This window comes from Chelonia mydas, chromosome 25 (assembly GCF_015237465.2).
Source record: "Chelonia mydas isolate rCheMyd1 chromosome 25, rCheMyd1.pri.v2, whole genome shotgun sequence".
Lineage (NCBI taxonomy): Eukaryota > Metazoa > Chordata > Testudines > Cheloniidae > Chelonia > Chelonia mydas.
Window position 1 is genome coordinate 4,100,590 of NC_057858.1, and position 22,742 is coordinate 4,123,331.

Below are 22,742 nucleotides of genomic sequence, written 5' to 3' on the forward strand. Positions count from 1 at the left end.
AGATGTCTTGCTGTCCTGTCTCAGGGAGGTTACCTCTAGGCTCTAGAAGGCATATTATGATTTTGTTTTAGATGTAACCAGTTGTTTCCAATTTTTCCACCTACTCGCTATTACCGGAATCTCTTCTTCCTTAATTACGCCGACCCTTGTTTTCACTAGTCACAAAGCCAAGTGCTGAGAGGGAAGCAGAGATCCTGAGGTGAAACAGGAAAGCTGAGGCGCACTGTCGCTTTGGGGACAGAGTATCTGTAAATGCTGCGAGTGTCCAGAGAATCAGGGGCTGGGCACCCAGGAGGACGCTTGGGGGTTTGGACTGTGCCTATCACTAACCTGCAGGACAGCAGAGCCTGCGTAGGCTGGAAGTGCCCGTGGCTGGGGGAGTCGGAGAGCTGACCCCTAGCAGGCACAGACAAGGTTCCCACATGCTAAGGGCAGGTGGTAGCGACCATTGGTCCCCCTGGGAAGCAGGTCATGCATATCCATGCAAATTATACCCCACTGCTGAAATGCTGCCACCTCTGGGGTGAGGCACAGCAGCTGTTGAACATGACCTAGCATTTTAAGGCAGGGAGTAGAGAATAACCGCAGAAGCAATGTTCGGTAACTGGCGTGTAGTTTTGTCAAAATTGGGATTGGGTAAAGAAAATGGAGTCAAAATGCACATACTGTCTGAATGGTTTTGGAAAGCCAGAGCGTGAAACAGAGCCTTGAACAAACTCCATGTGCAGGCAGTAAGAGCGGTCGCTGTTTGGTTGCACCATGCCGGTGTTTCTCGGTAGAGTCGATGTGATGTAATAGTTGATACTGTGACCTCGCGAAGAGCAGCACACCGGAGAGACAGTGTACATTCATATATAGTAAAAAGTCTTTATTAAGAAGTCAAAAAATAAAACTCTTGATACAATTTTCATAACCGTCAAGTCAGCGCAGCAAATATATAATCAGTACTTTAGCCATGTAAGGTTAAAGGTCCGTTATTTTCTTTTAAAATAAAATATATTTTAGTTCTTAAAATTTATTCAATAAAGTACATATTTTCCTATAAATTCCCTACATATACATAAGAGGTAAAAAATAAAAAAATAAAAACTAAACAAAACAAAACGGCGATCGAAATCATTTTTTTGGCGACATGACGTGCTTAACTGTGCCCCCAACTGTTCCACACCCCTCCGCCCGTCCCAGCCAGGACACCTGTCCTTTTCAACGCACTGTGGGCAGCTTTCACATTGGCAAAAGAGAAGATAAAACGGTGTTACCAAAAAAAAAATAGAGATATATTTAGAGAACCGGCCAGAACCGTCCAAAAAAATAACTACATACAAAAACCCAAAACATTAATAATAATAATAATAATAATAAAATGCTTTTAAAAAAATAAAGACAACCCTTGTGTGTCCTAAATAAAAAGTGCAACCGGACCTTTTCTTTCTGTTTATTTCACTTTGCAAACTGAATACTGTTATTTGGAAAGAACTGTTGAAGAACAGCTGCTCGTTCTCCTCCCCAGCTTCCACACCTGGGTTCAGAGTTAAAGCTATTCTGTAAACATTTGATTTTTTTTTCTCCCTTCTGCTATTTCACACCCCTCTTTCCTGTCATTTTCCTCGTCCCTTCTTCCCCCCTCCCCCCCCCCATGATCTTCCTCTCCAGCTTTCTACCCAGCAAGAAACATCGTCTTTCACCCTCCCCACCCGCAGTCCCAATCCGATCCCTTAAATAAAAAGGTTGATTTAAACAGTTAAAAGTTCTTAAAAAGCTGTGTTGTAGGGAGAGGGGTAGGGGTGGGGGGTGGCGGCCCATCCGATCGGACTCCGGATGGACAGCTAGGAGAAGATGTGGATGGCTTGAGTGGCTGGGGTGTGGCAGGCAGGGCACTCCGGCTCGGCTTTGCCGCAGATGCGGATGGCGCACTCCATGCAGAAGAGGTTGTGGCCGCAGGGCACCAGGGCAGCAATGACCTCGCTTTCGAAACACACCATGCACTCCCGGGAGCTCTTCCGGTGCCCGTCAGAGCTGCTGGAATCTGTGGGGGAGCCTGAGGTGCCGGAGATGCTGCCCGGCAGGGAAGAGGAGGAGGAGTAGCCTGTGCTGTTGGAGAAGGAGGAGAGCGAGCCCTGGGTGGGCAGCCAGGACAAGGTGCTGACCGGGTCGCTCTGGATGCGGCGGGCTAGGGGGTGGTCCAGGGCAACGCTGCTCTCTGGGAGGGTCGGGGAGTGCCGGGGCGTGGCTGTCCCGCTGATGCTGCTGTTACGTCTCTGCGAGCCGTTGATGGAGGAGCAGCTGCTGAAGGCCTGCAGGGGGTTGGAGCGCTCAAAGGGAGACCAGATGGTGGTGGGCGTGGTGAGGTCCAGGGCCAGGAAATCGAAGCCGAAGTCAGAGTCTTCGGAGCTGAGCGGTGGCGCCTGGGGCTCGCTGAAGTTGAAGCCGCTGCTGGTGCTGTACGGGCTGGTGGGGCTGGCGTCGGCCACCCGGCCACTGTAGTAGGACTCGGTGGAGGTGCTACCCAGGGAGCTCAGGCTGTCGTTCCGAAGGCCGGCCGAGGGCCTGCGGGCAGGGTTGGGGGCTTTGGCCCACAGGCTGGCCGTGCTGCCCAGCAGGTCGAGGCAGACGTCGGTGCCGTTGGAGTGGAAGTCGTTGTCTGCGTTGACGTCGATGAAGGAGCCCGTCCTCATGGTGATGTGGGCTTCAATCTCCTCCCGGGCCCGGTCCACGTTCTCGGGCATCCCCGTCACCTCAAAGACGGGCTCTTTGTCTCGGCTCGGCGTGACAATGTACGTGTGCGTCTGCTGCTGGATCCTCTTGATGGTGGCCCCCTTGGGCCCCACCACCAGGCCCACCACACGGTAGGGGACTCTCACCTGGATGGTGGTCTGCCCTGGCAGGTTGGGGGGACCCTGCACGGTTCCTGTCAGGCCGTTGACCTTGTTGCGAGTTGCTCGGATCATGGAGAAGTGTTCAGCAGCCGAGAGGATCTCCCTCTTGGCCATTTCCACATCCTCTTTCCTCCCAGTCACGATGAAGATGGGCTCCTCTCCTCTGACTGGCGTCTTGATGTAGGTGTTGGTTTTAGCACGCAGGGCTTTGATCTTACAGCCTAGAATGAAAAGGAGATAGAAAAGCGACACATTCAGTCCCAGGTTGAAGCCGGGAACCAAGCGCACCCTGCTGCTCGTGTTATAAGGAGGGCCGGGAAGCCAGCAGACCTGAGGCAATGCAATTGTTTCCACTGAATTCACACCTACAACAGGGAAACCTTCTGAGAGGAGAGGCCTCACGCTTCACAGCCAGGAAGTTACTCCTGAGTTCTGGTGAATGGTATGTGCTAGCATGAAACACACAGGCTTGCTGACCCCTCATCGTCATGTCCACTGGGGCAGGACCTCAGGATCCCAACCAGGGATCAGGGCCCCATCATGCAAACACGACACAGATGGTCCCTGCCCCAGAGAGCTCCTTATCAAGGAGTGAGGCAACAGGTGAACCCAGAGGAAAAAGGGGAGTATGTGTGCACCCTGGGCAGAGAGGTGGGGGCAAGGTCAAGGGGACAGAGACAGACACACGTGCCCAAGTGAATAGTTACAGCAGCCCTAGGTGGTGGCCTTCCCCCTTGGAGATGGATTGGAAGGAAGTGAGGAAGCAGGCACAGAAGTTACTTTTATCTCAGGGGCAGGTTCGAGAAGGTGCAGAGAAGTGACCCTTCCGGTTTTTTTTACATCCCAGTGCTTCCTTTATTTGGAGCCGGAGGTCTCCCCCTGGGGGGGGGGGGGGGGGGGGGGGGGGGGGGGGTGTGTGTGTGTGTGTGTGTGTGTGTGTGTGTGTGTGTGTGTGTGTGTGTGTGTGTGTGTGTGTGTGTGTGTGTGTGTGTGTGTGTGTGTGTGTGTGTGTGTGTGTGTGTGTGTGTGTGTGTGTGTGTGTCTCTCTCTCTCTCAACAGAGACCAGGCAGGCTGAACAGAAGCAGAACCCCCTCTCATGCCCCCCCATCTGCCATGTCCATCTTTTATTTCTTCAGTTCGCCTTATTAGCATGTGTATTACTGTTAGCCTCTTGTCGTGGCCCCATTGAGACCCCCTGTCCGCGGGCAGGCACACAGAGAATTTCTTCCCTTCTTCCTTTGCTTTTGGTCTAAAAAATTCACTCGTTTCTGCCTGGAGGAAGAATTCAAAAGGGAGGACAGGGAACGTGTCCACTAGGAGTCCCAGAGGAGGGGGGTCTGTTAGTCAGCGGCTGAGCTAAGGGCCTATATATGCAGCTCTGGCTCGAAGGTCTCTGGACCAGGCAGAGTGGTCTAGACCAGTGGTCCTCAATCAGGGGTACATGTACCCCTTGGGGGTTCACAGAGCTCTTCCAGGGGGTCCATCAACTCATCTAGAGATTTGCCTAGTTTTACAACAGGCAACATAAAAAGCACTTGTGAGGTCAGTACAAAATAAAACTATACAGACAATGGCTTATTTCTACTGCTCTCTATACTACACACTGAAATGTAAGTACAACATTTATATTCCAGTTGATTTATTTTATAATTATATGGTAAAAAGGGGAAAGGAAACAATTCTTCAGTAACAGTGCGCTGTGGCACTTTTGTATGTTTAGATCCGATTTTGTAAGCAAGTTGTGTTTAAGTGCGGTGAAACTTGGGGGTACACAAGACAAATCAGACTCCTGAAAGGGGTAAAGTCATCTGGAAAGGCCGAGAGCCACTGGTCTAGTGGATGGGGCATCGGCCTAGGACTCAGAAGACCTGGGTGTTACTCCCAACTCTGCCACCAACCTGCTAAGCGACCTTGGATAAGTCACTTCCCCGCTCCGTGCCTCTGTTTTCCCTCTCACCTATTGTCTATCTTGTCTATGTATACCATGAGCTCTTCATGGCAAGGAGCGTCTCTCACTGCGTGCGTGTAGAGTGCCTAGCACAACTGGGGCCTCCAGAGGCTACTGGAATACAACCATTCACTCCTTAACGCCGATCAGAACCCGCTCTGGAGATACATTTCCGGTAGCTACAGTCCCACTATGCCCTATTTGTGTTCGCTCCACCTGCACTCGAATAACTTTTTGTAACAAAATTCACACAAGTGACACATTCTAAATCTAGAGACCAGGCTGATTTCCTGCCCTTCGTTCCCAATCACCAAGGCAGAGTAGCCCACATCCTCTGTGCCTTCCCAAGCTTTGGTTTAACCCAAAACATTATTAATCAACTGTACTGCAGCAGCATCTAGCAGCCCCAGTCATGGACCAGAAGCCCATCATGCCAGGCACTGTACAAACACAGAACAAAAAGACAGTCCAAGAGAGTCACCAGTAAATACTGATAACACCATGAGATACGTTAGAAGGACCTTGTCAGGCAGGTTACCAACCTATCTAAGGCATATGTCCCCCACATCACTGTAGTGACAGGGCTTCTCACATTCTTCATGGTATCTGTCCTCACAGAACCCATGTGCGGCACGGCAATGCTATTATACCCATTGTACAGGTGGGAAACTGAGGCAGAGAGAGACATTGACATGCCCAAGATCATACAGTCTGTGGAGGAGCAGGGGCATGAACGTAGCTCTCCCATGGTCCAGGCTAGAGCCCTAACCACTGGGCCGGGCCCAAGATTTAGGTTTTGTAGAACCGTAGTAATCTGCATATGAAATTGGTCTCCTTTCACCACATCCCCACAAAGAGGCTGTAGTCAGGTCGTGGCTGCATTTAGGAAGTATACCATTGCACAATGACAAGGGCATTAACTGTCACAGAAAATTAAAACTGAAAATTGTCAAAATGAGCGAGCAGAGTGCATTTTTAGATGCTAAATCCTTGCTCTTTGATCACATTCATTCATCACAAGCAAAATTCAGCCAGTCATTCACAAAGGGGTCTCCTAGTCATTTGTGTGACTGACCGGGGCTCAACCTATCAAACAGGAGCTCTCTCACAGTGGTTAAATACATTCAACTCTGAAGAAGCCAACAAGGGAAATGAGTTACATTTGAAACAGGAGCATCAAGGTGTCACTAAAGCCCGGGACCCAACCAGTTGTTCTGAGCTTGGAATGGAGCTTGGGGACCAGATGTCGTCAATGGAGGATGAGAAAGGAATGGGGGAGTAGTTTTGAAAAGCCCCGAGAAGACTCCACAGCTGTGGAGATCATGCACACAACCTAGACTGAGAAGCCCATCAACGGCCAATCAAGAAGGCCATATTGGGTGGCTGCTATGCTTTCCCAAAGCCTACATCATGACAAACTCCAGGATGACAACTGTGGTCAACAGCTTTGCTCGTTGTAGCTGACAACTGCATTCCTCTGGTCCTATGGGACTCTCTGACATCAGCTCATCTGTGTGCGGGAACAGAACTTTCTCGGGGGCTGGTCCGAGATTGTGGAATGAACTTCCCCAGGAACGAAGGACCGTCACAAACCTTCCGCTCCCAGTGCCGGGTGCATTTCTTTGACCTGGCTTCTCTAACGTCAATAGAGAGCAACATGTATATTTAAAAAAAAAAAAAAAATTCTACCAGAACAAGACACAATCCTGCACATGCTTCTCCTCCTGGGGAGAGGAGGCGAGAAAGAACACGTGACGTGTATGGTCATGTTGCTTAATACACAACTGGAAGACGCTCAGATACTTCGGTGATGAGCGTGGTATTGCTACGCTCCTCTGGCACAACTCTGTATAAAGCTTCATTCTAGGCCTGTCTGCATGAAGGATATTCAGACTGGTGTGACCACATTGATGCAGTTACATTGATGCAACCTTTCTGACATACGCAGGGCTGAGCTGGCACAAAGGGGCTTATGCTGGTGTTAGACCAATGGTGCTTCAGCAGAGAGAGCAACCCCTACTTGGTGTTGGTGCAATGTGCCTACGTTCGGGATTTGCATCAGGAGAACTAAATCGAGAGAGTTTCCATTGGGGCTAATTTTTCAGTGTAGACAAGGCCTCAGTCAAGACTCTGTGGTACTAGCCGCAGTGCGGATATTTCCTAAGCTTGCCGGGGTGAGTAAGGAAAGAGATGTATGCCACTCTCCTGGGCCTCCTCCATTAGGAGAAGAGCTAAACTACAGTTACTCCCACATGGAGACCCAGAGATGACCATGGGATTCCACGTGGCGGTAATTCTACAGGCAGATGGAGCCTTTGAAAGGATTGTGGCCTAAGATCTTGACTGTATTAAAGCACCCAGCAACTTGTAGTGTTCAGAGAACAACTGAATTTTGCTGCACAGAATGTAAAGGGGATTCTGTATTGAGTCTGCTGGACTCAGACAGACCCTGTGGTCTCTCGGTCTCTAAGTTCTGGCACTGCCCAGAATCACCACCCCGGGGTCTCCCTAAGTCTTGGAGTGGAGCAGACAAAAAGGGGTGTTGGCTCCACTGCAGATCTGTCGTTGGAGGTGCTATAAAAGACGGCAAATAGAGCAGAGAAGCAAACCTGCTCACTGCATAGAATTTAGCTCTTGGGTTGGCAACATGCAGATTTGGAGGCACAAGCCCAAAAGTCACTTGTATGCCTAAGGTACGTTCCAGCCCTGGCCTGTGGCTAAGTCTGCTTAGCGTGACCTACAGCAGATCCCCACATTACAGCAGAGCTAACACTGGTTTCAGCACAAGTTCAGGATTAGATGCAGCTGACTGCCTGCGAGTTATGGCTATGCCAGGCTCTTTCCTCCTCACATCCCCCTCCAGCGCGATTCGGAGGGCTTGGTATGTCACTGCTGCACACAGCAGGGGGCTGACGCTTGGCATGTCGGGGTTTTCCCCACCCACCCAGATGTGAATTTTTTTTGGGTGGGGGGGAGGGGGAGCAGAAGGGAGCAAGGAGAAAGAAAACCTAACCAACAGATGCGGATGGATTTTACTTACGGAAGCTGCTCAGTCAGGGGAGCCGACTGGCTGATGATATTCCCCGATAAAAGGAGTGAAGATTAATTGCACGGGGCCCTGTTAGCGTCGTTTCGAGGGGATCTCTCTCTCACACACAGCACGCCAGGTGTGATCGGCCAGAATGGCCACAGGGCTGCGTTTCTGGGCTCAGACTGGAGGACACACCTGAGTTCATCCCCTCTCGCAGTCCACTGGACTCTGTCTGCCAGCCTTTGGGAGGCACCATAAGAACCATGAAGCGCCACGCCATGGTCAGAGCACACAGGAAGATGAATGTCAATTGAAAAATATTTGTCTCTTTTGTTGGTGGGGTTTTTTTTTGGGACTAATTTAGGGATGGGTGGGTATATCTGTGGCTAGGGGCTGCAAGGACACGACTCATTTAGTAGCCTGCTGGGTGAGTATATTTATGGGTTGGCCAGTGTGGCCCGGTTTAGTCTGCTTAAGTGGGTCTGGGACTCCTGAATTACCTGCCTGGCTGTGTCACTCACGAGCTGTCTCCCCTGCGGCCAGCCATTTCCTGCTGTGGATCCCAGTTCCCGCCTATGTGAGATGAGGGTAACACTCTGGCCATGGAGGTGAACCATCAGGCCTACAAGCAGCTTCTTTAACCGGAAGATCTCAAAGCAGTTGCCACCAACAAATGCTCCTCCGTTTACGGGGAAAGAAAGGAGCAGACAGGTTAAGAGACTTTGCCACTTATTTGCTGTGTGACTTTGGGCAGAGTTAGGAACAGAACCCAGGTTGCCTGACTCCCTGTCCCATTTTGGGACCACTCAATCATGCTGCCTTCAAGAGGCACGGCTGGCAGAGTGCTAACTCAGGGCTCAGTATCCTCGGGCTTTTGTTACTCCTGGGTTTGGAGGAAGACTCACGTCTCTGGCATTCTCGAGTAACGTGCTCATTGGAATCCCACAGTGTATAGTAACCCGCTCAAGGAGAGAGGTGGGGGAGCCTGGCACAAAGCCTGCAATGAAACGAGGAGCCTTCTGCCTTTCTCGCCGGCCACAGGGAAGAACTACATACACACGCTGTTTGCTTTGCTCCTAGGAGTCAGTTCTCAGCACTGTTGTGAGACAGCTATGTATTAACATGGAAATGAGCCTACCACGTCAAGATGGCTGGTGCATCTGTACAATAGCTCTGCCTCAATGCATCCATCTCATTGATAAAAATGCATCTACACTTCTAGGCTGACATGTTGCTGGCCACACTGTTACATTGAAAGAAGTTTCCTACCCACCTTCAAGTCTCATTACGTTAATGATCTTGCCAGAGTTCTCTCTCCATGCATTTCCCTTTCTCTGCCTCCATCAGGGAAAGGATGCAACTCAAACAGATTGCCAGGAAATGAAATGCAGCAGCAAAAAAGAGGAAAGTTCTGGGACTCAATCCCCTAGAAAGAGGAGAGCGCAGAGTTCAAAGGGCACACAGAGCTTTGGGCCAGGAATTTCAGTACGAACTTTTCAAATCCAAAACCATTAACGGTCTCACTGCACCCTTTAGTACGAAGCTGATCCAAAATGTTAAAGGGGAGATGCATCCCGGCTGTTACGCCACTGAAGCTACACCAGGGTGAATCTGGACCAAAACAATTGAATCACTTCATTCAGCAGAGATCAGGGTTCTGGGGTCTCCTGGCAGGAGCTATCAGCTGAACGGCACAAGGGAAGGCAGGCGGTAGTCACCCGCTGCTCTGTTCTCATCTGTGAGGCACCGAACAACCAGGTTTGCAGAGGTGGTGAACACCCCCAGCTCCTGCCAAAGCCAACTGAAGCCATGAGGGTTTCAAATCAGGCCCGAGGTCTTTGATCAGCAACATCTGATTTAGCTGGTGTTGGTCCTGCTTTGAGCAGGGGATTGGACTAGATGACCTGCTGAGGTCTCCTCCAACCCTAATCTTCTATGATTCTATGATTTACTTTTCATCCTTTATGCTGCCTGCTTTCCATACACAAAGCCTGTTGTGAACGGGATAGTGCACCTGTCAGTAAGGCCGGCAATGTTATTTTAACAGTGTGTATTTTATATATAACACACTGACTGGGCATTCCTCTCCTATGAGATATAGGGCTGGTTCTTCACCACCGGAGATCTCGTGCAGTTGCTTACGCCTGTGCAAAGTGTGTGTAAAATACTGCCATTGGGATCTGGCAGTGCTTTACTTACACCTGTGCAAAGCGAATGTGACAGCAGGGAAGAATCAGGCTCACAATCAATGCAGGGTTAAAGCTGGTACTGTAAAGGAAGGGAGCCTGGTGGATCTGCAGTGGGGCTCGGAGTCCAGTGCACGATTCTCACATCTGGGATTTGAAGTGTTTCCCTTAAAAACATCTCTCATGTTTTTTGGGAGCATTAAAATAACCAGGGGCTTCTGAAAGGTTCAGTGAGGTCCAAAGTCCAAAATGGCAGCCACTGGTGCAAGAGGGCTGCTGTATTTGCACATGTGCTGGCCATGCTCCCAGTAATGCTTTGTGGCCTGGCACCAAAGGGCTGCCTATTATTCTGGCCCAGGAACAGGGCCATTCTTCACTTCTTATTACGCTAGCCTCCAGCACACACATTGCACCAATGAGGTGCTTGTATTGTGAGGCTATTGAAACAGATGCTGTTGCCGGGCTTCCTTTGGGTGCAAAACGGAGGGGAGAGTTCATACAACTGCTCCAAAATAAAACCAAACTCTGCTCCTCTGGCTAAGGCAGAAGGTCTCACCATGAGAGATTTCATGCTGAGATCGGTAGGAAAACCCACTCTCTTTGAACAGGTACAATGTACCTGAGCTTCCATCACCACCAGGTAAATCCCAAAGGGACACAGCCACTTCACAAGTCAAGCACCACCCAGATCGATCTCTAGTTAATGCCTTAAGAAATACCAGGAAATACCCTTCTCTGAATAATTCTAGTGGCCACTGGATGACACCGTTGCTGCATGTGGGAGGCATCTAATCCCCAGGGCAATTCAATACGAGCTGGGGAAAGGCTACTCATTAGTGCCGTAGAGGTTACGGGGTTGGGGCCTGGTCTGTTGACGCGCGAGCACCCACAGATTCATTTTAAGGCCAGAAGGGACCATGATGATCATCTGTGTAGCACAGTCCAAGGTTACCACCATCACCCCCTTTTACAGATCCCATGCTGAGGTGGGGAGGGACGAAATGACTTGCTCAAGTCACACAGTCTCTGTGGAAAAGCAGGGAATTGAACCCAGGTCTCCTGGGTCCCAGACCAGTGCCTTGACTACAGGACCATCCTTCCTCCCTATTAAAGGAGTCCAACAACCAGGCATACCCAGGATTGAACCCAGGACCTCTGCCATGGGAGATGAGGACGATACCCCTAGAACATACAGGGTCGATGCTGCTACGTTCTCGTCATGCACCGTGTGCACACCCTGGAAACCAAGGCCACAAACAGCAGACCGAATCGGGATAATCCGGATCCTGGTTACCGTGGTAATGGAGCAGTATTTGTTGGTCCTTCACGTTCCCTTCTTCAACTCGTTGGCTCATCCTGTTGCTGAGGCATGACAAGATGTAAAGCTGACAACAATTTCCAACTGTTTCAGGAAAGGCAGATTTCTTGTGCTAGAGGAAGGTGGGCGAGATGAGGATGATGAAGAGTTTGTCGACCCTCTGAACGATGTCCCACTTCCAGTCAACATGGAAAAAGAGGACGTAGTAGCTGATGTGGCTGAGGATCTGCTCACGGTCAGAGAGCTGCCCGAGGAGGAATTACTGAGCTGCAGCAAGGCCAGAGAAACGAGCTTGTGTTCATGAAACGTATCATAATCAAGAGAGTGAGGATGATTTTGATGGAGTTCCACCCCCACCAACTCTAAGCTGTTGAAGGTTTTGAACAAAAACTTTGGCACTTTTCGCAGCTAGGGGGACTATGTGACAGGGTCTGCAGGTCTCTTCAGGACATTGAATTCCATCTTCAAATCAAAATTGTGACGGAGAAGAAGCAAACAAATTAAGAGAGTTCTTTCACCTGAAATGAGTTTATCCATTCATAATTAATTTACAAGTGGATACTGTATAAACAGAATGCATTTTGACATGGAATAATACTTTAATTTAGGTTATTACAGTATTATTTATTTGCTTAGCAGATGCCCATATCCAGGGTGACTTAAAGTGCATACAAAGTGTTACAGTTAAGTGCGAGAATAAAAAAAGTTTACAAGTGAAAGCAAAGAGGCTGTGTTTGTTATCATGGTTGATGTTTGATTGTTCTCAAAACATAAAAATAGAACTTGATACTTTTATAATGTTAACGCAACGAATACCACTTTATTGCTACAAGATGTGAGTCGGCTACAAATGCAGAACAGAGCACAGGTTAAAAATGTACAGTATGTACACTAATGCAACACTGTAGCAATAGTAATAAACACACATTGCACTGTTGCAATTACAGATTGTTAGCAAGTCCTGGAGCTATTTTACGTATCAGAAAAAGCAGGCTGCCTTTGGTCAGACGAAACTGCCTGTAACAGCAACAGCTGCTTAGGAGCAACACGGCAAAAGGGAGTGTGTTGCTAGAAGCGAGTATCTTGTGTAGTGCTTAAACGAGACCGGTGCAGTTAAAGTGGTACAGCTCCTTACCGTGGCTGCAGGCCTACTGGTATCAAAGCTTATTCCTGTACAGCTTATTCCTGTACGGGAGACTGCAGCCACACAGGGCATTACCAGTTTAATTACACCGGCAAAATAAACCACACTCCGAACTGACACCGTTACATCAGTATAAAATCTGTGTACAGCCCAGGCCTTAGATTCCAATGGAGCTTAAGAACGTGCTTCAGTGCTGTGCTGAATCAGGCCCTTAGTAAATGGCCAGAGAAGAGTTACAGAGGGAGCTCCCACAGTGCAGGGGATCAGTTGCTAAGGTGCCTGCCACAGCAGGAGGTGAATGGCTGGCCTGGACGGACAGACTGAGTGGCTTGTAATTTACAAGTTGCAAGGCCAGATCCAACCTAAAAAAAAAAAAAGACAGACAACAAAAACCTGTACACACGTGTATTTAAGTAACAGCCAGAAACCAAGCCACCCTGGGGATTGCACCGACACTGTAGTATACGCACAGAGCACTGGGGAATGGGAAACGGTGCAGGCCACGGTTCTGTAGAGGGCAGCCACACTCAGGAATCCCGACCCGGTACAGAAAGGATGCCGTCTCCTATGGAGGGACACTTACTAGGTAGCAGCTTGCACTGCCCTGGGCAGCTGGGATGTCAGGGAGATCACCAGTATCTGGAAGGGGTCTTTGTTCACGAAGGATGGAACAGGACAGCAGAGGTGTGAAGAGGGCAAGGGCTGGAAAGCAGCGCACTCAGGCAGGGCAGGAAGGGATGCAGACGGGCAGGACAGCCCCAGAGAGCTACGACAGAGGGGAGCGGTACTGTCTGGAAAAACCACTGGGGCGGGAGTGGTATCTACAGCCCTGATCCAAAGGGTGACCACGTGGCTGAATGGCCAAACAGGGAGAAGGAGAGCTGCCACTCAGAGCTGTAGAGGGGCCAGTAACATTCCCAAAGGTGGCGGTGTCACTCCACTTAGTGTTTACTATTTGTATTTGCATGTCACCTAAGAGCCCTAGTCCCGGCCCAGGATCCCGTTGCGCGAGGCGCTGTACAAACAGAACAAAAGCCACTCCCTGCCTCGGAGAGCTCGGTCAGACGAGCTGCATTGCGGTACAGAATTAACACAGAACAAGGCTGTGCTGCTTGTTGGGGTCAATCATTCCGTGGGGGGAGAGGAGGAGAAGGGCACAAACTTTGCTACAAGTCTAACAACAAAGTTATATCCGCGTTTCTATTCCAGACAAAAGCTAATCTCGCTCAGCCCCCGGGGGAACCGTTTGCAGAGACATTCCAGTTTGTAACTCATCCATTCACTCCCACTTGGTTGACAAATACACTGAGAGGTTCTCTCATCTCCGACTGCAATAGGTTACATTTCACTTCAGGGTCCTAATAGAAAATATTCAGTCCTGACTTAAGCCTCGATCTGGACAGCATGTAAATAGGTGCTTAACTTTAAGCACGTGCTCTAGTCCCACTGAGTATCAAGCACGTGCTGTCCTGGATCCGGATGCTTTTCTCAGTGCAGGGGGGTGGGAGGAGGACGGGGGAAGGTGGCTCTAGCTGTATTCAAACCTCAAGCATCCAAGCTTGGCCCCCCACCCACATCTCCACCCAGCAAAGGGGACTCAATAGACTGGTTGAAATGGGATGGTCCTCTTGAAATCCTCCCTTCTAAGCCCCAGCCACCTGCTGACATTTATACTCAGCTGTTTGGCCAAATTCTTCCGTGTCATTTTAAATGGGCATGCTGCTCTCTCCACGTCCCCTCCGGTGGTGCTGCAGGGGCAGAATGGCTACATTTCAGTAGCAGGCACATATATCGTGATAATCATTTTACGCTGACACTCTGCCTTTCATCCCTGAAGGATCACGACACACTTTAGAGGGAGATGCTAATGTACAGAATCACACACAAGAATCACAGAAGCCACTTATGAACTGCACCCACCTCTGGGGTGGAAATGGCGCAGCGTTGCAGTGCGCTGTTAAGAAGTTACCATCCATTTAGGACAGGAAGTGAGGAACAGTGGAAACACGGCAGAGGCAGAATGCAGTTACCCAAGCTGGAATCGGGCCAGGTCACCAGGGCTATACAAAGCACCACAAGATGCAGGACACATGACATGCTTGGGGCTCCTTCTCAGTGGGGTGGGGCAGCAGCTGGAGCATGTCGCCTCTCTAAACTGACCAGCGGTGATGTTGGTGAGAAACCAGAGGGGGATTAAGAGTCTCTCACTTCAAAGTGCCACCGGGGTAGAAAATATTACCTCCCCGACATTCCTCGCTAGCACAGCAGGGCCACAGCTGCAGGACTGCTCCAAATCAGAGTCCCCTTTGCACTGTAAGCATAGAGTCCGCATTCACACACTGGGTTTACTGCTCTTGGCTCAGGCTTGGACTTGAGGAAAGTAACCGACTTATTCACACTGCAGGGCTTATCACCCCCCACTATCCAGGATATGTGCTGTCACACAGGCAAGAACTGTTTGGATTCAGGCGGCCTGAGCTCTGTCTTCACCAGCAGCACACACCAGCCCATCCCAAATGCAAGCCAGAGCTGGGCTGTGCGACAAAAAAAAGCACATCACCCCCATGCTACTGGCTGCTCCGGACCCAGCCTCACCCAGGACAGAGCACAGGACCAGGAAGTTAGCTGGACTGCAGGGAGGGGAAATAGCTCCGGTCTGGTCCTTTCTGCCTTGGTCTGTGATACTGCTGCTGAATTCATTTAAAGCTGGGTCTCTCTGTTCCTGCCTTTGGTCTGGCCAAGCCCGTCTCCGCTACCTTACCCCTCCTTTCACTTCAGCACACATCAGTAGCTCCTGTCCCACAAGACTCTGTACAAAGCCAGCTGACTCCACTTGAGCATCCATCGGGCAGGGGCTGGCATGCAGCAGTTACCCTCCGGCACACCCCGAGAGCCAACCACAGACCAGCCTGCAGTGCTGCCATCCCAAGCAGCACAAAGGCAAGTCTGAGAATGGGCAGGGCTTACCAACGAGAGACGTTTCCAGCACTAGCAGCTGGGACAGCCCCTTGGGAACTTCTAGCAACACCCTGGCCAGCACATCTCAACTAGCCCCCTGGGACAGGGGCTCTCTCTTTGGTGAAAGAGGCTGCTCAAGCTTAGTTGCTACGCACGTCCCCACCTCCTTTCCCTGATCCAAGGTCTCACGCCACCGTCAGCATTACAGAGCTTGCAATCCCTGTGGAACAGAACAACGCTGGCCCAAGAGGCGCCAAGGCTGGGGCTAGAGGAAGAGGAGGAGAACGACCACGCTTAGCACTTCTATTGCCCTCTTCAGCTCCAAAGCACCCTGCGAACGGTAATGGGTTCATCCTGACACCACCCCTGGGAAAGGCAGGCATGCGCTGTACCTCTGTGCTTTCTCCAGACGGTGGGCAAGCTGAGGCGGGGAGACCGAGCCACTTGCTTAAGGCCGCAGTGGAGAAAGTCAGGATACATCTACACTGCAGAAAAAGCCTGTGGTATGTCCCCACAGCTACTAGACACCCAGGGCTGGCCTGGGCCAGCCGACTCGGGCTCGGGCTGCGGGGCTGTTTCACTCTTGTGCAGACATCTGGGCTTGGGCTGGAGCCCGGGCTCTAGGTCCCTGTGAAGTGGCAGGGTCCCAGGGCCTGGGTTCCAGGTCAAGCCAGGAAGTCCACACAGCAATGAAACAGCCCCACAGCCCGAGCCCTGCAAGTGGGAGTCGGCTGGCATGGGCCAGCCACGGGTTTTTCTTTGCTGTGTAGACAGACCCTCAGAGCCTGGGTCAGCTGACTCAGGTCACTCTATGGGAGCTAAAAACAGCAGCGTAAACATTTCTGCTGGGGCGCCGAGACCCACCATCCTTGCCAGGTTTCGGAACCCATGCAGGAACATCTGGATTGCTATTTCTAGCCCTGTAACACAAGCCCAAGTCAGTTGACCTGGCTTCTGAGACTTGCTACTGGGGGGGGTTGCAGTGCAGTGTCAGCCAAGATTAGCACCCAGAAAATGCAGTGATGGAGATCTCTGTAATAGCACAGGGTTTTCTGGCCCTGAGCTCAGACCAAGGGAAGACACATTTGGGAAGGGCATTTCAGGCTGACATAAAAGAATATAATAAAATGCTCCTTTTATCTGACATGCTGGGCGTGAAGGCAGAGAGAAGAGCTAGATTAGGGCTCAGAAAGGAGAGAGAGGAGTAAAACAAAAGAAAGATCATTAGCGGGCCTGGGTGAGAGCAATACATCATTACCCATGTGAAGTTGGGACTCATGGCTTTACAGCATGTTCTCAGTGTTCGAACTACTGGGACTCCTGGAGTGAGGTCAAACAGCAGCCGTATTTCACCCTTTTCTACCAGTAACCTCCATCAATTCCTCTGCTCCAGTAACCCCACCCGGATGCAGCAGTGATTTCATTAGTAGTGCTATGGTTTTTGGTGGTTCGAAAGAAGACCATATTACTGCAATTAATCCCTACAGCGCTCCTTAGAGCCGGCCCCACCCATGGCCAGAATCATGAACGGGTTTGCATGCAAAGGCATGACAACATAATCCCACTGGGCTGAGCTGCCGTTTGGTATTGACATGTGACATCCCAAGCAGTAAGGATGCGGAGGAGAGGGGAAGGGGCCTACGCTCCCCACTCTCAGGCATAGCCGCTGGGCACCCTCACCAAAAACGCTTCAGCAGCCTCTTGCCCTGGGGGGGGGTGTGTGTTGTTGCTTGGTCTCATTTTGCTGAACACCTCAGTGTTTTTTTTAAGCTCAGCTGATGAGAGCCAGTTGTGGTGACAGAGCAGATGTGATGCTTTACACAGCCCAGGCCAGCCTCGGTGGGTTTCCGAAAGTCCCAGGGAATAATAAGGTTAACAGATTTGGAAGAAGGGTGGGGAGTCACAGTGAACAATGTATTTCATGGGTCAGAACTGACACAAGTAGCTAGTTACTCACTCTGATGGGGAAATACCTGCCCAACAGAACGGGGCTCTTGAAGTCTTTCACATTCAGTCTATTGTAATACTTCAGTCTGGTGCTTACGGAAGCCAGGCAACTAAACACAGTACAGCCAAAGGCTCGTATCTGCATTCCAGTTACTCCCACAAAGGGCTAGGTGGTCTTCATACATACAGGAAGGCATGGTCCTTGCTCCAAAAAGCTTGTGTGAAAAGCTCTGCCGATGCACCTCAATCCAGATGTGCAGCCCCTTCCCCCACTGCTATTCAGTCCCTGGGATCTCCCACCAACCCCTGCTCTGCTGATGCATCTCAATCCTGATCTGCAACACTCCAAGTCCAGGACTTTTCCCTGAATCTTTCTGGACTGCACAGTGAGCGTGTGATGTGGATAAAAATGTCCAATGGTTGCTTAGGTCAAACTGATTTCACCCATGACCCTTCCATTGCACTCTATGCCTGCAAGGGCCAATGGTGAATTCATCCTTGTAAACATCCCTGGGAACAAAGTGTTTCTCACATTAAACCTCATGCTCATTTTCCTTATTACAACTGATTTAGGAGCCAAGACGGTAGTACCTTTACAACATGAAATTGTAACACAGGAGGAATATATTATAGCCATAGAGGTGTGGTTTAGTGGTCCAAGCACAGATCTAGGAGACAGTAACACTTAAATTCTCATCCTGGCTCAGAAACAATCTTTCAGGCCCTGGAAAAGTTAGTTAACTTCTTGGTCTTAGTTTTCTCACCTGTTAGATGGGGATGCATAAACAGCACTAAGGCCATGTTTTCTGGTGGTCAGCTCACCAGACTGGGAAGTTAGGAGACAGCAATTCTATTTCCATTTCTGCCACTGGCTCACCGTGTGAAATAATTCCCCATTTTACAGACAGGGAAACTGAGGCAAAGAGAGGGTTTTCCACCCTCAGGTAAGATACCAGTTACCTATAGTAATTTAGCCCAGACTAGGAACTAAAGCAGTGGTTCTCAACCAGGGGTCTCAGGCCCTCTGGGGGGGGGGGCCGCCAAGCAGGGCCAGCATTAGACTTGCTGGGGCCCAGGGCAGAAAGCTGAAGCCGCAATGCATGGGGCTGAAGCCCAGGGCCCCAAGCCCCCAACCCAGGGCTGAAGCCAAAGCCTGAGCAACCTAGCTTCGCGGGGCCCCCTGGGGCATGGGACCCGGTGAATTGCCCTGCTTGCTACCCCCTAACACTGGCCCTGGCTTTTATATGCAGACAGTTGTTGTGGCACAGGTGGGCCGTGGAGTTTTTATAGCCTGTTGGGGGGCCTCAGAAAGAAAAAGTTTGAAAACACCTGTACTAAAGAACACTGGCAATCGATCTCTGCTACTTTCTCTTAATTGGTAATACTACTTCACTGGGGTGAAAAGTCATCTGCTGGGACATCTTACTTAAGTAGACTTGACTTTAACATAGAAGCATGTAAGGATTAACATTCACGTGCCCATAGTGATCAAGGGATCTTGGTACCCAATTCATTCTGGAGCTTGTATTTCACACCAGTTTCACGGCAGACATAAAAGATTCTTAGGACACTGCAGTTATGCACAGAAGCCCCAGTCATTTAAAACCATAGCTCTCATCCCTCTGGTGGGGTAAAAAACACTCAGAGATACTTGCGCAGGGGACCTCAAAAACCACAAGAGCACTACTTGTACTTCCCAAAAAGTGTTGAGAGCACAGCGGAAAGTTAGATCCCATGTCTGGGGAAAGGTACAAGACAGACCTGCACAGAGCCAAGAATTTCAAGCAGACAACCTGTGAATGGGAAGGGCTTGATTTCATTTCCGCACTCAAGCTGAGCTTGATGCAGGATCAAGAGGAAGTGAAGTCACCTTTGTGCCTTCCCTATTCTGGGGCTGGGTCAGATCCAGTTTGACCTCTGATGCAGGTTGGAGCAGCCTCCAAACAGTCCTAATTTGCACGAGTTGTCTCAAGGGCTTTTCTGGTGGTTGAGAATAGCTACATCCCCTCTCCCCGGGAAATGTCCCAACACCCCTCCATGGGGTGACACACAGCCAGGGCAGCACCAACCTGATGGCACCCTAGGAATTCCTTTGTGCAGGGGGAATCCTTCAAGAGCTGAATCTGCCAGCTCTACTACCTCTTTATGCCAAGAGAGGCGACACCAAGGGACCACAGAGCAGAAATGAATCAGGCTCAAATTACCTGGAAGAACCGGGAGACGGGGGAGACAGGGAACACGGAAAGAGGAAAAAACAGGAAAATATAAAATTAAAAGGCATTTAACTGTTTACCCCGATGGGTGGGGATAGTGGAAGCAACTACAGTCTGTTAGTGTTATGAACCAAGTTTCCAGCCCGTTTCAGCCTTTGTACGTGCTATTCCCGGGCGCTCTCTCTGTCACAGCATGCCACTCCTAAATCACATTGATTATTAATGCCCTTGCAGCGTATTTGCATAAACCACACCAGTTCCCAGAGTTCGACAAGCATCCAGGCTTCCCTCTGCACCAAGTATTTCCTGGAGCACTAGAAGCATGCAACATAAGGAGATACATGTTTAACTTAATAAGGGTTGATGAGACTGGGGATTGGGGCTTTTCTATAGTTCAGTCACCCAAGGACACAGTAAATCTGAGTTACTGATAGGCACTGGACTCTGGTTTTGGATCCTAACAGTTAAGAGATAGAAAAGACCTACTAGATAATTGAATCTATCCCCCAAGAGAGGCTGGATCAGAGATTAAGTTGATACTTCCTGTGGCCTTGGCCAAGAAGCAGTGAGATCCTGCTGTACTCTGACCCAGGAGTCAGTCAACTAGGTACCATCCTTACAGCGATCACGCCCACCTTTTGCTGCTTCCCAAGCTCTCAGCACAGCCTCCAATACTAGAAAGGGAACCACAGAAAGTTGAGGCTGAGCATGAGCAGTTGGTATAAATTGGGACTGTGTATGCCTGGAAGTGGGTTGGAGCTCTGGGAGCAGGCCAATGGGAAGCAGAGAGTATGATGTCATCATGCTAATCACAGCATGGCTCTAGCTAACAAAGAGAACAATGGGGCTGCCACACTACCCCACTTCCACCCATGAAAAATGCACAAGGGCCCCACAAATCCCATCCATTAAAATGAAATGATCACCAGGAGCCACACATCTACAAAGAGAAGCAACAGTCAGGGGTCAAGGCAGAAAGATGAGGGAGGAAAGGCTGCACCGCAGACCAAATACACTGGAGGTCAGTTTGCAAACAGGCAAGACAGATCTCAGCAATGATTTTTGATACTAAAAATGCCCATTTTATTTATTTTGGGTTTTTCTTTAAGAAGTAACTTTAAAGACTAAAATATATTTTTATTTTAAAGAAACAAAACCCACCCGGCACACACCCAGCTAAGTATCACAACCATTGAGGCGTGCCCTTGTGTCCTTTTGTGACAGATTTTTTTTGCAGTCAGGGATCCCTACGCCCCTCCACAGCTACTTCATATCTCAAGTGTTTAACATATTTTAAATTAGTAGATGAAATTAAGAATCCAACTGAGATCAATTAAGGCTGATAGTAAATATTACCTTAAGAGGGTGTGTGGGAGAGGGGGGAAATCAATTAAATAAATGGAAGTATTTTCATCTACTTTGTAGTCATTTAGACTTTATAGTCTATTTCCACAGACTTGAGAAGTCCAGTAAACATGAGAACTTTCTGGGTGTGTATCTATGTAATATACAAAGTGTGTAGCAGGCCTATATAGTTTAGACAACAGCAAACTCTAGCAAAATATTTACAAATGTGGAGTCATTTTAAAATGGCACACAGAGAGATGGCTTGTTCATAAAATAGAATTAAAAGGGTCTCTATAGAAAGAGTTTGAAGGGTTTTATTTCTAAAAAGTTTCCACTCCACACTCCAGCACAAAGAAACAAAGACTAAAACTGACCCAAATAAAAACTGGGATGGGCCAGTGCATCTCATACTTTCTGATTGCTGGATTTTTGGTTACTACCCAGGCATAGGTGTCTAAGGGGAAAAAAAAAACAAACCCCAAAACATAGAACACACATTTCTGTGCATGCCATGTCTCCCTCAAAAGACAGGCAAACACCTTTCTAACTCGATAGTGGTACAGAGCAGTGGCCCAGGAGTATTTAAGCTACAGGAGTCTCCATTTCTCTCCAAATCTACCAATGTCTTCAGGTTCCCAAGACAAGTTATTCAGACACTAATTACATATATAGGATCTATTAAAGTCTCTCAGTACATATAGAGGGAATATTTTCAGTGACATATATAGAGATATTTTGGCTTATTATACAAACCCATGGAGTTGCATCTCCTCCTTTCTCCATTTTAGATAGAGTGTTACCTGAAGGTATCAAAGCTGAAAAGCTGCCTCTAATAGAGTGGAGGAATTGAGGGGGTGCGAGGGAGGAGACTACAGACAATGGGCAAAACAAAAGGAAAAAAGGCCGCTGGAGTTTACCTTGTCTCCCCACAATCTCCGCTACATGTTCAGAGCTGGGGACAGGGACACACTCAGTCATGTTCACGCTCTTCTTTCTGCTTCCAATGATGCTCATCTGCTCAGCCAAGATGGAGTGGTGGTGGCCCAGGTGGGGGTGAAAGTTGCTGAACACATCTGGAGGGGAAGTGGTGCTGGAGGTGGGGGGGCTCACATCTGGATCCAACATTGGCAGCCCCCCCAGCATCCCCACTCCCCTGTCCAGCCCCGAGCCGTGGTCCATGTCATCCAGCCCTCCATCCCCGATCTCCAGCACCTCCTCCTCCTCCTCCTCCTCCACTCCTCCTTCTTCAGTCACCCTTTCTTCTGCCGCCGCCTCCTCCAAGCCCAAGATGGAGAGCTGGTCCAGGGCAAACCGCAGCGCCGCCGCCGCGTCTTCCTGGTCGGGCAGGGGCTGCTGCCCGCCGCTCTCCGGCTCGGGCTCGGGCTCCAGCCGCGGCGGCTCCTCGCGCGCCGGCTGCCCGGGGGGCGGCGGCGGGGCGCTCAGCAGCCCCAGGCAGGGCGCGGGGCAGCCGGCTGCCTCCCCGCCGTCGGGCTGGTAGACGGAGCCGGGCATGCTGGCGCGCCGAGGCGAGGCACGGGCAGCCGGCAGCGGCGGGCGGCTCCCCTTCTCCCGGGGCGGACAGCGCCGCCTGCGCTCGGAGTCCGCCGCCCGCTTCTCCCTGCCCGCCGCCGCCTCCTTTGTCCGCTCGCCGGCCGGCCGCCCGCATCCAGCAGCGGGGCTCCCAGGGGCGGCCGCGAGCAGCGCCCCCCGCCTCCCCCGCTCCGCCCCGCGCCCCGCACGTCAGCCCCAGCCCAACAATGGGCCAGGGGCGAG

General features: G+C 50.3%; 1 protein-coding gene across 1 annotated transcript; it reads right to left on the reverse strand.

Annotated features, from left to right (window-relative positions):
* Positions 1-843: 843 nt before the first annotated feature.
* Positions 844-22,706, reverse strand: MEX3D (mex-3 RNA binding family member D). The gene is made up of 2 exons (XM_007068554.4): positions 21,887-22,706; positions 844-3,097 (listed from the first exon to the last, which is right to left on the reverse strand). The coding sequence occupies exons 1-2, from the start codon at positions 22,479-22,481 to the stop codon at positions 1,827-1,829; spliced, it is 1,866 nt and encodes a 621-aa protein (XP_007068616.3). The 5' UTR covers positions 22,482-22,706; the 3' UTR covers positions 844-1,826.
* Between the last annotated feature and the right edge of the window lie 36 nt (positions 22,707-22,742).

Bases quoted from the DNA above. Each gene is read 5' to 3' on its own strand.
- MEX3D (XM_007068554.4), bottom strand. From the start codon at position 22,481: ATGCCCGGCTCCGTCTACCAGCCCGACGGCGGGGAGGCAGCCGGCTGC. The intron at 3,098-21,886 runs GTAAACTCCAGC...TTTTCATTCTAG, and splicing joins GGAGATTGTGGGGAGACAAG to GCTGTAAGATCAAAGCCCTG.